This window comes from Synchiropus splendidus, chromosome 3, assembly GCF_027744825.2.
Source record: "Synchiropus splendidus isolate RoL2022-P1 chromosome 3, RoL_Sspl_1.0, whole genome shotgun sequence".
Classification (NCBI taxonomy): Eukaryota; Metazoa; Chordata; class Actinopteri; order Syngnathiformes; family Callionymidae; genus Synchiropus; species Synchiropus splendidus.
Window position 1 is genome coordinate 28,073,383 of NC_071336.1, and position 15,499 is coordinate 28,088,881.

The following is a 15,499-nucleotide window of genomic DNA, read 5'->3' on the forward strand; positions in this document are numbered from 1 at the left end:
TCAGGGAGTTTTCCTGCACTCGCTGAAAGATGAATATGAAAAAGAAAAAAACAACCTCATTCAGAGGCAAAACAGGATTCAAAGCTCAAGCGTTGATATCTCAGAAGGAAGCTGCGAACAGACTGTGTGGGTTTGCTTAAGAATGCGTAGTTTGTTCAACAACAGGTTATGAATCACTCGCACCAACCATCTGGAATATAGGACAAAAAAATAATTCCTGGAAGACAAACCGACACACCGCTGTGCTTTTTGATACGTGCCAGGTCGTGCTCTGTATCCACAATCAGTGTTCGGTTTCTGCTTATGTATTCCTTCATAAGAGTCAAAGCTCCATAGCAACAAGCAGAAGCCTTTTATGGACCCAGCTCTTTCACTTGCATATGCATAGCAGACAGAGACTTTTGAACTCTACAGCTTGATGCGTATTCATTAATGCCATCGATAAAAGCATTCAGGTGAATTTTGGATGACCTCGCAGAGGTTTTCGTCTGATGTTAATGACACAATGCCCTCAGTGGACGACTGTGGAGCCTTTTGTCGAGAGGCCAACCATAAGCACTGATGAGTAAGTGCTTGTTCAAGTGACGCCTCCCTTCCATGTCATGTACTTTTTGTCAGCAGTCGAGTCAGGAAACAGAATGTGGGAAGAAGGCTGCTCATGCTGACAATGCAGTTGCTCCATTCGAATGTCGCCATGGCTGCTGACTTAAAGACATATATGCGGATAGTTGGCACGAGTGTCTTAATGTATTAGCTACAAGCTCAAATGGCAGCTAGAGGAGAGCTCAAAATGTTGGTATTACTAATCACGTCAGGAAACACTTTTCAACTTATCAATTCCTGTTCGCTGTCACAGTTTCTCATGTTGTGAAAGACTCACGTGAAAAAAAAAAAAAAACGGAAACTTGCATGTGACAACCAAGGATTTACCAGTATTGAAAAACAGATACCACTTCTTAGATGAATCAATTCAGTCAGAAATATTTAATGAAGACAGCAACTTCTTAGGCTTAAAAAAAATGAAATTTGAAAAATAAACATAATAGTACGCGCTTGTTTGATTTGCACTCCATTTCTCTTCAAAAAACTTTCTTTCAGAAGGTAAAAATTATGCATAAAAACTCATGACTTATGATGATAAATAAAGACTAAACAAGTTGACAAAAATGTATATGGATTATGGATGGTTTATAATACTCGAGATAACATGCTTTTTAATTTGTTGCATAAAACAGAACAGTTGATATTTAGTGTACTGAAAAGGCTACAGGGAAATAAAAAGGACATCAGGCACATATTGCAATGTCATACAGTACTTACTGCGTGTCAGTGTGTCCGTTAATGTTGGTGCTCTGTCTCATCGTGTGCCATCTGAGTGCGATAGTTGCGTGGGAAATAAAAATAAACTAGAAATTGCAGCCTCATTTCTTCAAGTCTGATGGAACTCAGACAGAAGGTGTGCTTTATCTGGCAGAAGATGAAAGCTGTGGTCTCCTCTTCCCTGTGATTTCATCAATTGCTTCCCTGACACCCCTTTTAATTGTGTTCATTTGATCAAATCATGATTTTCTGTCATGGATGGATGTCCTCAGTTCAATCAGCTTCACTGCAACATACTGTTTAATTACTCTCACCCAGTGAAAAAACTGTTGGGGACGAATTACAGGGATACATTCATCAGTTTATGACTGGAGGAAAAGACAAATTTGAGTAAGTTCCGGTGATAACTGGTTGTTGGCTGTCAAGCAAAAAAATGAAAGCGTTGTAGGAGGGATGGTCGTATTTGATTCATTACATTTAGTCAAGTACATTTAAAGATTATGTGTTTGGTCACCGCATTTTTCCTGTCCCGATACCTTACTCCACCTAAAATTCATTTCTCAGCATCTTTAATTCTTGTAACTCGATTCTCCACACATGCTCACCCAGGATTAGCATGAGCCAAATAAAATCACTGTGGAGTATCATTTACTCAATTGAACGGCGGTACTAACTGAGCTCACTCTCATCATTAAGAAGTGGAATATGGGTCTTCAAATCCATTTTTTATCACTTCCATGTTTCAACCCCAAAGCCACTCGTGTGTACACAAAGACAGTCCCATCCCCCATCTGAGGGGGAATTGAATTACCGCCGCTATGAGAAATATCAACGCTCTTGTCTTCCACCGGAGGTCAAACAGATTCCACACAGGAAAGGTGGAGATGAACGTTTGAAAGGGCAAAGCATGTTGGACTAAAGTAGCAAATATTTGTCCTCCTGTGTACAGGTCTTTTGTGTCCTCCTACCTCGTGTATGACTCTGCTGAAAACGTGTAAATACGTCTCTGCACAGCACTTGACATATTGTGGTCAGATCTGTGTGCCTTCTTTCCAAAATAAACCACTGTTCCTTTTTGGATGCTGCTGCTGTCAGACTGCTGAAGTATCACAATTCCAGCTGAAGAGGGTAGAGTTTTGAAATGACTTTCAGCCCAGTTTTATTTCTGACAAAGCCGGAGCCTCCCTGGAAACAGAGTGTCATTAAGCTGTGGGCACTGAAGTCATAACATGTTTAATATGAACACGGAAAAACAGATGCCATTTTTGTCCTCAGCTGTCCTGCGAGTATAAGCTATGAACATTATTACTTTTCGACAAATATCTTGTTTCCATCACAGCAAACATCCGGTGAAGACCTGGCTTGATTGTTGACCACACGATGCTGATCTACTTGAGCAAAATGGCACTTTGAAGAAAGACATGCCACACTATAAATTGTTGCAGTGCTTTTTGGGTCTGAGAGTAGTCTTAACTAAAAAAGTACAAAAGTATCTATATATTCAAATATTGTGATACTGGGGTATGATAGTGTATAAATATATGAAATCCTCTGCTTCGGTATTTAATAAGTGCTTTAACAAGTGCTTGGCTATGTTAGTGTTTTTGAGTTGCATTTTCCTTCTATAGCTCCCAGTAATGGACAACAAGATATTGTGAGAGTTCAAGCCTGGGTAGGAAAGTCAAGACCAGTAAGCATTACAATGGTTGGATCTGAAGAGATTAAACCAGCATTTGCAGCATTCAAAGGATAGCGACGAGGAAAGCTGTGCAGTTTGTGACATGTGCCACGCTAGATTCAAATACTCAAGGAATACAGTTAATATCAACCTCAATACTGCAGCAATGTAGCACTGCAGTTAACAGCTTTGAAGAACAAGTGGACGAAACTAAGACAGCAGTAGAACGAATATTGCTGGTTTATACTGCTCGTAGCGTGTTGCACCATCACTCCTGCATCTGGATGTGCAATAGGAGTGTAAGAAAACATTGTTACGCTAAGACATTGCGATACTTGCGCAGTATTGTATCAATATTTTAAGTCCACTCCATCGATATTTGATCAATAAAATATTTAGATACGCTCCTGCATTTGTGATGTCTAGAAGAACTATAAATGTAGTCCCCCGGTACTTATTTTGTTACTTTTATTTTGTCTGTACTGTTCGGTACCTTTTAAAGCATTTGAAATATCATCAATAGCGATGAACACAATGGGACCCCAGGTGGCAGTGCCATTCTAGAACTTGCTGAATTCTTCTAAAGCAATTGCAGCTTGAGAAAGTAATCCAGAACATCAACAAGTTTCCATTGCGTGTCTTGCCTCCATTTCAATGGCTCCTGAACATTTCATTGAAATCCATTGATTTGTTTTGGAGTTACTTTACTGCCATAACTCCAAAATTACCGTTAATGGAGGTATTAAAGTCACGGGCCATCAGTACAAATCATCCAACCTTGAGTTTAAGGAGTACTGACCCTATGGTTTGGAAGGATCGATGGTCAAGTTAAGCCCACACTACCATTGTTTGCGGACTCCAAGAACTCCACTTTTAGAGCCACAGGTTTTGATGCACAGCACAGTTGACCTGGCTCTGTGCTGTTTCCATGACAGTGGATGTGAAAGTCAAAGGTTGAAGACACACAGCTGCAGGGTTTGACTCTCCCGGTGGGTCTGAATGGATAAGCATTCTGCTCCAAATATCATCTTGACATTTAAACCATCATCATTGGTTCACAGACACATTTACATTAAACAGTTCAACGGCAGTTTACAAAATTGAAAGCACTTAAAATGTCACCGGTGATGAAGACAATAACAAAGGTTACCTGAGCAGCACAAGACATATGAATAACAGGATAAACATTGATTGCAGGTAGGCTGTCCAACAGTCTGATCATGCACAACCTGCAGTGTCTGCTGAATAGCAACCTTTACCGACAAGTTAAATTGCTGCTTTGTTACCAAGGTGTCAGAACGAAGGTCAGATTTGTCACGCGTGCAAACAGCAGGTTGCCAATCTCTGCTTCATCAGCTTTTCTTTTGAAACAACTTTAAAGCATGTCACTTTACATAATTCTGCTCTAGATGTCATCGCTGCGACAAGCGAACCACTGACTTAGCGCAGCCGCATCGGAAATGTGATTTGGAAGCCGCAGTGCAGGCATGGCACGCATGGGAGCATATGTGACGGCTCCAAATCTTTCTTCAAATCAAATCAGAGGAGACAGCAGCTCCACACATGATGAATACTAATGGAACACTACTTGTTTTGTCTACTGAAGTGATATGGAAATTAGCTAAGAGAGAAAGGTAATAGACAGCGAGGTGATTATATTCTCAATTGAATTAGCCGCACCTTTCAGTACAGGTAGGTCATCTGAAAGAAAGATGAAAGCAAAACAGTGCCACATCATCAGCAGATTTTTTAAATCAAAGGACATTGCAGGGCTTCCACTACGTTTAAATAACCTCCTCCTTATAAAGATGAACTCTCACGTGACCAAACGTAAGTAACAAAATGATAACATGGAGGAGCACATGAACATGACTGTGTTATTCCCGAAAGAAACATCATAATGACTGAAGTCTGTTGCTCATGGAACTCAAGTCCCGCATTCCAGTCGAACATATGAAGAGACAGATGATAGCAGAGAGATTTTACATCTCATGACCAAGCCAAACGATATGTGTTCACCAAACTTGAAGTGAGCGCTTAAAATCTCGACGAAAACAACATTCATTTTTAATGTTTTCCCTTCTTTTTACACACTCAGCATGTGTTATGAAACGACTGGTTTTCACTTTCACAAAAGTTCTATTACTTAATATTCTTCGGCAGGATCCAAAGTGACAAGACATTCTGTCTCTGCCGCGCTCCCACGCTTTCTTTTCTAACTTTCGTCTTTCCGAGTGACGGGGGAAGCCTGGCAGGCTTTGAAACCGGCTGCATGCAAAATCCAGCGACATCACTTAAACGTTGTTTTTTTTAAAAATCATACCAGAATCAGTTTCAGTATACGTGGGGATCGCAGAAACGTAAATGACTTTGCAATCTTTCTAAAAAAGGTCATCCACAATGTGGTCTGCTTGGAATATGCTGACAGCAAAGCCCTTCAAGTTCAAACATAATTAATTCAATGACAGCCCGCTGGACAACTTTCTGCGTCGCTATATCTATTACCCGGGCAGCAGAAGGACTGCGTTTTTACGTTCTTTCTTTTATTGACTCTGGAGCCTGCACAATGATTTTATTTCAGACCGACCGAGTCAGAACGTGCTAGCAGCTCATCTAAACGCTCCAGCAGCAGCAGCGGCCTGTTGAGCACCGAACATAACAGAGGAGGTGAAGCAAGATGACTTTGATCTTTGCTCAACCATGTTCCTTAATTACGCTGCGACTCAAACTGCAGTCTAATTCTTCGTCCTCATGACAACTTCGTCGGCCATGTTTTGTACGAGGATATGTATTTATGCCGATGATAAAGATGAGCATCTGCCTGTTCTCTTCTGGGAAACCCTAGCAGTTAAAATTAAACTCAGCGCAGCGTTTCTTCCCCTCACTTCCCTCAACTAACATGCTTCACAGCAGCCTTTGAAGCCAGCCCCGTGTAGATTTCTCTGGCAGTGACAAGAGAGGCGACTCTTCTCCGCAGACTCTGTGACAGCTTGGCACATTGGTCGGAGTTTGATTAAGGGCAGGTTTTAGCTTCACTTCCTTCCTCTTTTCTGTTTCCTGGTTCACTGTGTGTCGAACCTCACGGCTGCTCTCGGTGTGAGAGCGGCTTTCAGTGGTGTCTCATTCACACACTCGTTTCCATACTGAATATGCAGTTTTTAATCCTGTGTCATGGGAAGGAAGGCAACACAAGGCTGCTTTAGTCATGGAATTCAGAGCGAAGTGAAGAAGAGGTCATGCATGAAAGTTGTTTCTACTATCTGTTGTTAATACAGTTCATAATTGAGATCACTTTTTTAAAAACTTAGATCTGTTAGATTAATGTAACCTAATATTGCTTTCGGTAGTAACATGCCTCCCCTGCTGATCCACAGACTCTGTACAGAGTCAAAAACTCATTTTTAAAACGCACCAAAAACTAGATCACCAACGAAGCACGCTGATACCTTGACAGACAGAGACAGTTATTCAAACCTCGATAGGACAGCCCTTCGACAGGATAGCTAGTGGAGATTATGAAAATTATTTATCTGAAAAAAATCCTTAAACTTGATGCAGGTAAAAGGAAAACTTATGACACATGACATGGCGGATGAATGTTTGTGTCTTGTGAGTGAGTCGGAGGTTGAAGCATGCCACAAAGAAGCCTTCGATAATTAAAACGGACACTGATAACGCATTCTGTTGGAACTACTTTTTCCTATCGAAGAATGCAATGCAAGTGAAATCAATGCAAGTGTAGTTACGTCAATGTTGGTGATCAAAGTAAGTTGGTCCTTGCGCGGCTCCGACACTGTCTGTATTTGCGGGCATTTTTGTGTATGAATATTATTTTCTCACTGAAAAGCATAAGTGCCGCATAAAACCTGATATATTGGCCACCTGTGTAAAACTGCAAAAGCCATAAACTAAAAAAATCCTTTCCCACACCAAATAAAAAAATGCGGAGTCATGTATGCCGATAAAGTTTTACTGTGACAACAGCCTGTCATGATGCTAAAAAGACAAACCACTGACTCTTGTTTTCTACAGTAGTCGCCGCGGTTTCACTGCGTCTAGACTCCGTAATTGAATCATTACAAGCCAGTAAAAAATGATCAAAGCAAGCTAATGCTGCTTCACACTGATCTTCCGCCATTAGTGAGCAACTTTAAGCTCTTCATTTTAATAAGCTATTGTGAAGCATTGTGCGGCTCTGAGCAGCACAGATTCATGGCAGGTTGCTTCTTCCGTGACACGAAATAAGCAGAATTGCCTCACTACCATTCCTCTCCAATCCCCATGTCATGATCTTAATACTTATTTACGAGTGTTGGCTGTATACAACAGAGACCTACATCATGCTGCAGAATAGAAATCAGCCCACCCTCATGTTAACATCAAACATGTGAAGCCTCCAGAGCCTTAACACTTTTAATCACTCAACCAATCCTCGCATGGTGGGCTAGCCCTCTAGGCGCCTTTATGTCCATGGAGATGAGTCCATGGAGACTAGACAGACTCTTTGTAGCCCCCATCCCCTCACTTTCTTTGTCTCTTCATCCCGGTGGTCCCAGGGGTAAGACCACGCTGGCGTCCCATGTGTTATTATTGGCCAATGATAAAGTAGCTGCCACCCCACTCATGAATTATGCACCACGACCGGAGATTGCCACTCCACCCTCAGTTATGTAAATGTAACTTTGAGTAGGCTAGGGGGAGTAAAGTTGATGGAGGGTTTGACCCCCATTTTTAGTTGAATAGAGGTGTATAAAAAAGGACAAGTCATTTGTGTTATCTTAGTGCTGTAGATCCTTTAATCATGAAGGAACAATGTAATGAGGCTCAAAGATGAATTAGCAAAAATATAATATTTTTGTTTCAGGACAAAAGCAATATCTTACACAAAGTGCACTAAAGAATTAAATTTAAAAGGGAGGCAACCGAAGAGTGAACCCAGCTGTTCCTCTAAATAGGGATGTGAGAGCAAAGGAGAATCATTTAGAGAAACAGTGTTGTTTGTTCTCATATACACCAGTTCAACACGAGACCATCTCAGAACCCCCATCACTTTCTACTCAGTTTGATGTTGCTACACTTGCCAAAGACATTTATTTGCTTTCATTTGGAAACACCTGAGACACCCTTTGTTATACAAGCTGAGCCAAAGTAAACGTAGGTACCTTATGGTAAGTAATACTGTATGTATCTTCATTTGGTAAACCCACATCAGAAATTTTAGGGTAAAACATTGTCAGCTTTCTAAGTATAATCATGTATATGGGCAAGTCATTTTGTTTAACGTATAAACATAAAACAAGTTTAATTGCTAACATACAAAAACACAGTTTCAGTACAAGATTAAGAGGTGAAGAAGACAAACTAAGTTGAAATTCTGTGTGTAGAACCACAAATGATTCAGAGGTCTGTTTGTATGTTCTGACACGTCTGACACATGTGACTTGCCAGGGAGCTATTGCCTAAAGCGTTAATGAATACATAAAAATAAGCCTCACATATACAACATATAACAATGAATCTGAACTCTTGAGTAAAATTTGAATGATTATATTGTCAACTACAGTGGTAGTAAGTTGCGATTGTTTCCAAATACTAGCCAATAATCAACTATTTTAGCTGCAAATGGAACATAAAAAAACTGCAGTTCAATGACATCATTCAGCCTAATTTCACTCTCCATCATCCTCTATTTTGATAAGATCTGAGCTTCTGGAGTTGACACACTTGCGCTAGTGCCGCGTGAGTAACCCAAAAACCCGGTCACAAATGACTCTGCACACGCAATGCTTCGGCTGTGTCATCCTGAACTGTTACAATACCAATTGGCCTCTAAACGCAGCATCATCACCGGCACGCGGTGAGTAAGCCAATCAAGCCAAGCATAAAACAAACCCTTCCTATAAATAGCCAAAAGTGGGCCAGTCCATGCCAGGCTGCGCGCATGAATGTGGTTCACAGCCTGTGAAGTCATGCATGGCAGCTCCGTTTATTTGATTATGTCATGACTGATTTTCACATCAGTCTTTCGGATCACTCCTTATTTTCCGGTGAACTGATGCTCCTGGCGACATCAGCTGCTCATCTTACAGCAGCAACCTTGTTATACCTTGTTTTTTTGGAGTGTGGTGACACTTTAACTATTACCCTTTTTGGCGATGATGTTATTACAACTACTTCAATTATCCACTTGAAGCTGAGCAGCAGCTTTTCAATTGGATTGTCAGACGGCGGTAACTTCATATGATATTGACCATGCTTTTTCCAGGAAACTAGCTTAATCCCTCACTTCATCATTGATGTACTGCGTCCATATGAGTGATATTGAAACCTAAATCGTCTGCTCGACATCATCCGGGAGCATTAGAACAGCATTTGGAGAGTGATACAGCCCTGGGTGTGTTAGAAGTCTATTTTTCCTACAGCAGGTCTGCAGGCTCAGTGGGTTAGTGTCCATCTTACTGTGTATTGAGTCTCATCCAGATCTGCAGATTCGCAGATATGAAGGCGTGTATTAATCTGGCCTGGCTGTCCTGTTATTGTAGCAGATGGTGGCTGACAAACAAGAGCCATGTGGCAGCAAATCTCTTATTTATTTGCTGTTACAGTAGTGTTAGCTTCATTGGACTCTATAGAAAAGTTCATTTCACTGAATCCATGGAAAGCAAATAAGATTAATTTTACAAATACAAACTATGCTGACAACTGAGTTATGATTATTCACAACAAAAGGTATATTAGTTAGGGAGGGAATGTCCGGAACTGGCCAGTAACCTTCGTTTCCATGTGTTGAACAGACACCTCTCTCTCTAGCACCATACTTCGTTCACATTTGAGCTGTTTCACAACATCCTCCGTCATTTTCGTCAGGGTTACATTGTACGAGGATTTTTCGCGCGGCAAAGATTGGGCGACCCGGTACCTTTTATTCGGCTTATGTTAGTGGCCCAACATAAAACGGAAGTGATGGACAAACCGTTTAAAGTGAATTAGTTAAGCGTGCAGTCGCGCTGTTCACCGTTGGCCAAACGTACCGCAGCAGCGGAGGGGACGACGCGACAAAGTTCATAAATGTTGTTAAAACTGCCAATAACTAGAAAATGTGACACAGCCGAATTCGATTTTAGACCACCGTAGATAAAGTGAAGCGTCATTTTTGTCTCTCAGTAGGTGTGTATTGGTGATCATTTACAAAATTCTTGACACGGGATTTTTTTCAACGTAATTTGGTTCCGTTTTCCTCGCTGCACTTCGGCGTTGAAAACAACGTGAAGAGTACCTGTGACATCTGCGGACGAAGGTTGATTTCCTTCAGGTTGATGCACTGGGGTTTCAGGTTGTTGAGCAGATGGCAGAGAAGGACTCCATCCCGGAGGGTCTGGGCCAAGTCGAATACCTGCGCGGACTCCCATGTCACCCGATGGTTCGCGGGAAGCACCTTGCAGTTGATCAACCACAGCGAACACTGCCGCCAGTGCTCCATCATTCTTGTCTCTTCAGTCAGACCAGAGCCCGAGAGAACGCGTGTCCTCCAGCGGACGCCTTAGATCGGATCCATGCCAGAGGCGGAGAGAGCTCGGAGCAGACAGATGCCGCGGCAGGATGACAGTCCGGATACTGACAGAGTGGATGGAGCACTCCCCCTGTCTCTCTCACCAACGCTGTCTCTCTTCCCTCCCCCTCATCTGTTACACTTCCCCTTGCCTCCAATCGACTCTCTGGTTTGACATGAAGTAACAGAGGCCCCGAGGTCACACCATTACTGCAACCACTGAAAACTTTCAACATTCGAGAAAACATTCCAAACACATTTGAATGTGTGTGCATGATATGAATGCTGTTATTACTCATATTTGACATGTGGCGCAACACCGTCACATGTCAGTGCTTATTGAAAGACAGTTTGGAAATGCCAGATCAAGCATGAAGCACCGGTTACGTCAAAGGACGGAAACTAACATCGATGAGTGACAGGTGCTCTTCAACTGCTCATCACAAGCACTGTGAGAGGTTGATAATGATGCCCGCAGTATTCTCCTTCCTCTCATCACCTCCTTCACATCGTGAGCTAAATTTACAGTGAAAGATATCTTTCCATCTCGGCCTGTTTTTAATCTGTTTTTATTTTTTGCACATTGTACATAGACCGCTTCCATGTCCGTCTTTATGTGCATAGCCTTCTTTCCTCTTTCCTACAGTCTATTAAAAAAAACATTAGAGTACTGTGTTTTGCATTTTATAATGTACTTTTTTTTTCACTTATATTTTTGTTGTTTACAGAGCATGTTATGTTACGAACAAAATATCCCTCAGGATTAATAAAGTTTTTCCGATTCTGATTTTTCACCAGCTTCCCCAGGCTTCCTTGGCACATGTGTCTACTACACAGAAAATAACCTGTCTGTGTGTTCTTGTAGATGAGCTGTGAGGTGCACTGTGAAGGAACCCAATGTACGATGATGGCTAGGTTTCCCTTGTGAACCTCCTGTACCAACAGTATTCTATCTTGCAGACATCAGTGATGCAGCTCAACTGTCAGAGAACTTCTCAAACTGTTCCGATTTTAACCTGAAATCAGAACCATACACCGTACATGGGAGAGAGAACAGTACCCTGGGGTTCTCCACTGTTGCTCATATTGAAATCCCCCAAACAGCAATCTGCTGGTGAAGATAGCCAAGCCAGCACTTTGTTGTCCACCTCCGTGGTCGTCAGCTCCTCTGCAGGCGGCGCTGAGCGGACAAAGAAAATGATTCTAACAGAGCGCCCCTTCTTCTCCTGATGGGCGCTCTGAAGTACTCAGCTAAAACGGAGCACACAGTGTCATCTTGATTTAACAACTTTTTCATATGTTAGAAGCCACAGAAGGCAAGAAAGAAGCATTCTAATTTACGAGAGGAAAACGTTTTCAGAGCTGCGGGGTTAAATGGAGAAAGCTCTGCTACGCAAGGCTCTTGAGACGCATCAAAAAAGTGCTCATGTCCGTCATCAAAAAATAGGTTTACCTATGTTCCTTTGGAAAAAAAAGAAGAAAATGAATACCTTGGTTTTACTTTTCCATCTCTTTCTTTGTTACTGCTATTGTATCATTTTAATGTTGTGTTAATGTAGAAGCTGCTTTCAGTGCCTGGTTAAGCATCTATCGAGTTACAAGGTGGACTGTGATGCATCCATTCACATTGCTCCATTAAAATAAAGACCATTTTCAAATGAGATTCTGACATCTAGTGTTGATGGGTCAAAGCAGAGCCATTCTCTCAAACTTTGCCATGTAGATGCACACTGCTGTGTTCATACCAATTGTTTTTCATGACCATTTTTTATCGCTCAGAGCAATGTTCACATCCATAAATTGACAGTGAAAATGCACCAGCATTGTGGGAAGCAACGCTTTTGTTTAAGTCTCTGCTTCCCGAGCTGATATATTTTCAATGACCCGCATTAATGAGTCTTGTAATCCCTTATAATATGACCATGGTGTAATCGCTATCGAAGCATGCTGAATGGCGGCTTGATATTCCTCCACCTCCTGCTTCAGTCCGACCATTGTTCCACAAATTGTCTACCTTATTTTGCTCATCACGCTCAACAATGAAGCCGGTTATGTTCTCGTGCTCTGCTGACGAAGCCGTGCACTTCCAATGTACTATCTCCTGTGTTGGAGAATGTAAACTAATCAGCCACTTCCTTGGCAACGTGGCATCATTCATTTATGAAACCATTTGTTCAGCTCACTAGCCCATTACACAGAGGACAATATGGAACTGAAACTGGAAATTGTTCCTATTGTTGTCACGCTGTTTTACAAGAGATGCAAAATATCCGCGGTCAGATCAACGGTTTGCAGCCAGAAAAGCGTACCAACATATGTGTAACACCTTTGTTATTACTGGAGCTTCTCTCCCCCCAGCCCCTACCCCCTTGCCTCTAAGTAAAGTTCTAATTTAATCCATCTTGTGGAAAAGCCTTGAATTTCACCAGATTGTGTTTATTTATTCCATTGATTTTTTTTTCTGTTTTAACTAAGCCTCATGCTAAATCACGTCTTCTATTTTTATTTCTGCTAAAATTTGGCTGTGTCATATATTATTAACCTCAAATGCAGAACGACTAAAACCAACTCATTGGCATTTTTTCAGTCCAAATATCACCTCATGGTTGTCACAAAATCCTTATTTGAATCTGCTTTTATCTTTTTTTATGCTGTGAGCAGTACATTATTTCTTTTGTCAGCATCCATCCCTGTCTTGTCAGTGTTGGAACAAAACCAGGGTCTTTTCTCTCATCCACATTGTGTTCCGATCAGGAGTGATCGTGGCCAGGGGAGTGCGCGTGGTTCTCTTGCAGGCACCAGGGTTTATCTTCCACTGACTGCACAATGGATGTCATGGCGACCAGATAACAGGAGCGGTGGCCAGAGGCCAGATGCTGCCCAATGCCTGCATATTCCCTCAGCTTCCACTTTCAGACCGAAGGATGCAGATGAATTCTTGATCAAACTAGCTACAACTTTTTAAAAACATGAATTACAGCATTCATGTCATCACAACCACAGAGCTCGATCTTGGCAGTTCTATTGGAGCAGGCTTCCTATTTTTATTTATTTTTTATGCACAGTAAGGCCAAATCAATGGCTGACACTTGTTTTAGAGTCCAATTTTTGCCTCATGCTTACTTAAATGTTAAACTATTTTCTGCATAATCACTGCGCACTGGCAGTTTCTGCATTGATGTGGTACACGTATGTGAGCCCCAGAACCGGACCAGAGGAAAATGCTCTGCATGACATAGCCATTGTTTTAACTCCCCATACAAATCATTGGTCATAAATATTTGCTGAGTCGAACCCCAATGGAAGCCCACAGGAGTGAGCAGGTCCTACTGTGACACAGAAACGTCAGACAAAATATATAAATACTCAGAAAGAACTAAGGTACCGTGCCAAGTGGCACCCAGAGATGATGTCACACGCCTCTTGTTTTTAGCTGCAGCCTGCCATATTTGATTCATCAACAGCTTCTGGAGGGAGTCGGCAGAAGAGAGAGGACGTACTGTATGTGTGCCACAGTAATAATATATTAATATTACTTTTAAGTAAAGCCTGGCATGACTCGGGTGTGGAGTCACATATGCCTCCTGTAGCCACGTCCTATGCTATTGATTTTTAGAGTGGACGATTGTGGACGCCTACCAACACCAATTCACCCGCTTCACCGTTGAAGTGTGTCAACTTCATTGGGACATAATGTGCTTATCATTCAGCTCAAATTCTGAAAATCTGTAACATTATTTATACTCACCAGTCACCATCGCATCTCATCCTGTATTTTAAAAACAGGAATAATTCATTATTAAATTCGTGAAATGTAGGTCAGAAGAAGTTTAAGAGTCTCTGCATGTGTGAGAACAACGAAAGACAAAAAGAAAGACTGCGACCCTGCCTTAAGATGGAGTTGTGTGAACTAGCAGTCTCTCACTGTATGGAGCCCCACTGATAATTTACATTGAAGGTTAAAGGAAGGTTATATTGATGAAACATTTGTTTTGTCAGTGAAAGACATACAATATTTTCTCTTTCTCTTTCTTTCCAGTGAATAATGTGCTTATTTTGCATGTCTTGGCATCACCGATGGGCAGGGAATCTCTTTCCAACACCCTACCGTGCTGCCAGATGATCATAGCTTTACATCCCCCAAACTCAAAGCTATTGCTTCACTGTGTGCGTTTTTCTGACATCCTGCCAGACAGTGATTTATTAAGGTCCATCTTGGCCATTGTGTCACTTGATCTTTTTCCACATAGGTGAGCATAAGCTTGGCAAAGGGTTCGGACTTTAAAGGGTCCTCTGATACGGCTTGTCCAGAATGTTATTTCTGTTGGATTTTAATGGTAAATAAGTGTAGAAATATTTTTAAGTGAATAGAAATTCAGTGCAAAGTTGTACAACAGAAGATCCTGACACTCACCTTGTTGAGCTCACAAGAGGAATAACCAATGTAAACAAGCTCTTCTTCTTCGATACCAGCGAAGAAATACCCAAATGCTGTTCTGGAGCCGACCGATGTCCATCTCTGATCCTTTACCCTTCACACTCTGACAAACTCACAGTCATTTCCAGAATTTGACAACATGAGCCTGTTCTTCTTCCTTAAAGACTATTGACAAATGGCTCAATTCTTTCATGATATTACCCACAACTTCCTCTGCTTCTCTGCACGAAGAGATTTCTGATAACATATGGCAGCAAATGTTTTTTTTTTTTGCATTTTTGTATGAAGAATATAGAATTGGATGGATTGATGTCACAGGCCCATTAGGACATTAAACATATAATAGGCTCATATATTTGTCAAAAAAAAAGAAAGGTCAGAATTAACATTTATGATTTATAATATTTATTTCATGATGAATAAGAAAATATTTAACATAAAATGCCATTTTAGGCCCGATAATTTGTGGTTCAAAGCACAAAGAGGAGGTGAATCTTATCTCAGACACGTTCCT

General features: G+C 41.4%; 1 protein-coding gene across 5 annotated transcripts in view; it reads right to left on the reverse strand.

The window, feature by feature from the left end:
• Nucleotides 1-10,626, reverse strand: part of LOC128755329 (guanine nucleotide exchange factor VAV3) — an 82,216-nt gene extending 71,590 nt beyond the window's left edge. For 2 of the 5 annotated variants that reach the window (XM_053858614.1, XM_053858613.1), the window contains exon 1: nucleotides 10,275-10,624. In XM_053858614.1, the coding sequence (XP_053714589.1) occupies nucleotides 10,275-10,481 (207 nt within the window). In that variant the 5' untranslated portion in view covers nucleotides 10,482-10,624. Of the gene's footprint in view, nucleotides 1-10,274 lie in introns of all 5 variants that reach the window. The other 3 variants (XM_053858616.1, XM_053858617.1, XM_053858612.1) reach the window with 3 other exon arrangements.
• Between the last annotated feature and the right edge of the window lie 4,873 nt (nucleotides 10,627-15,499).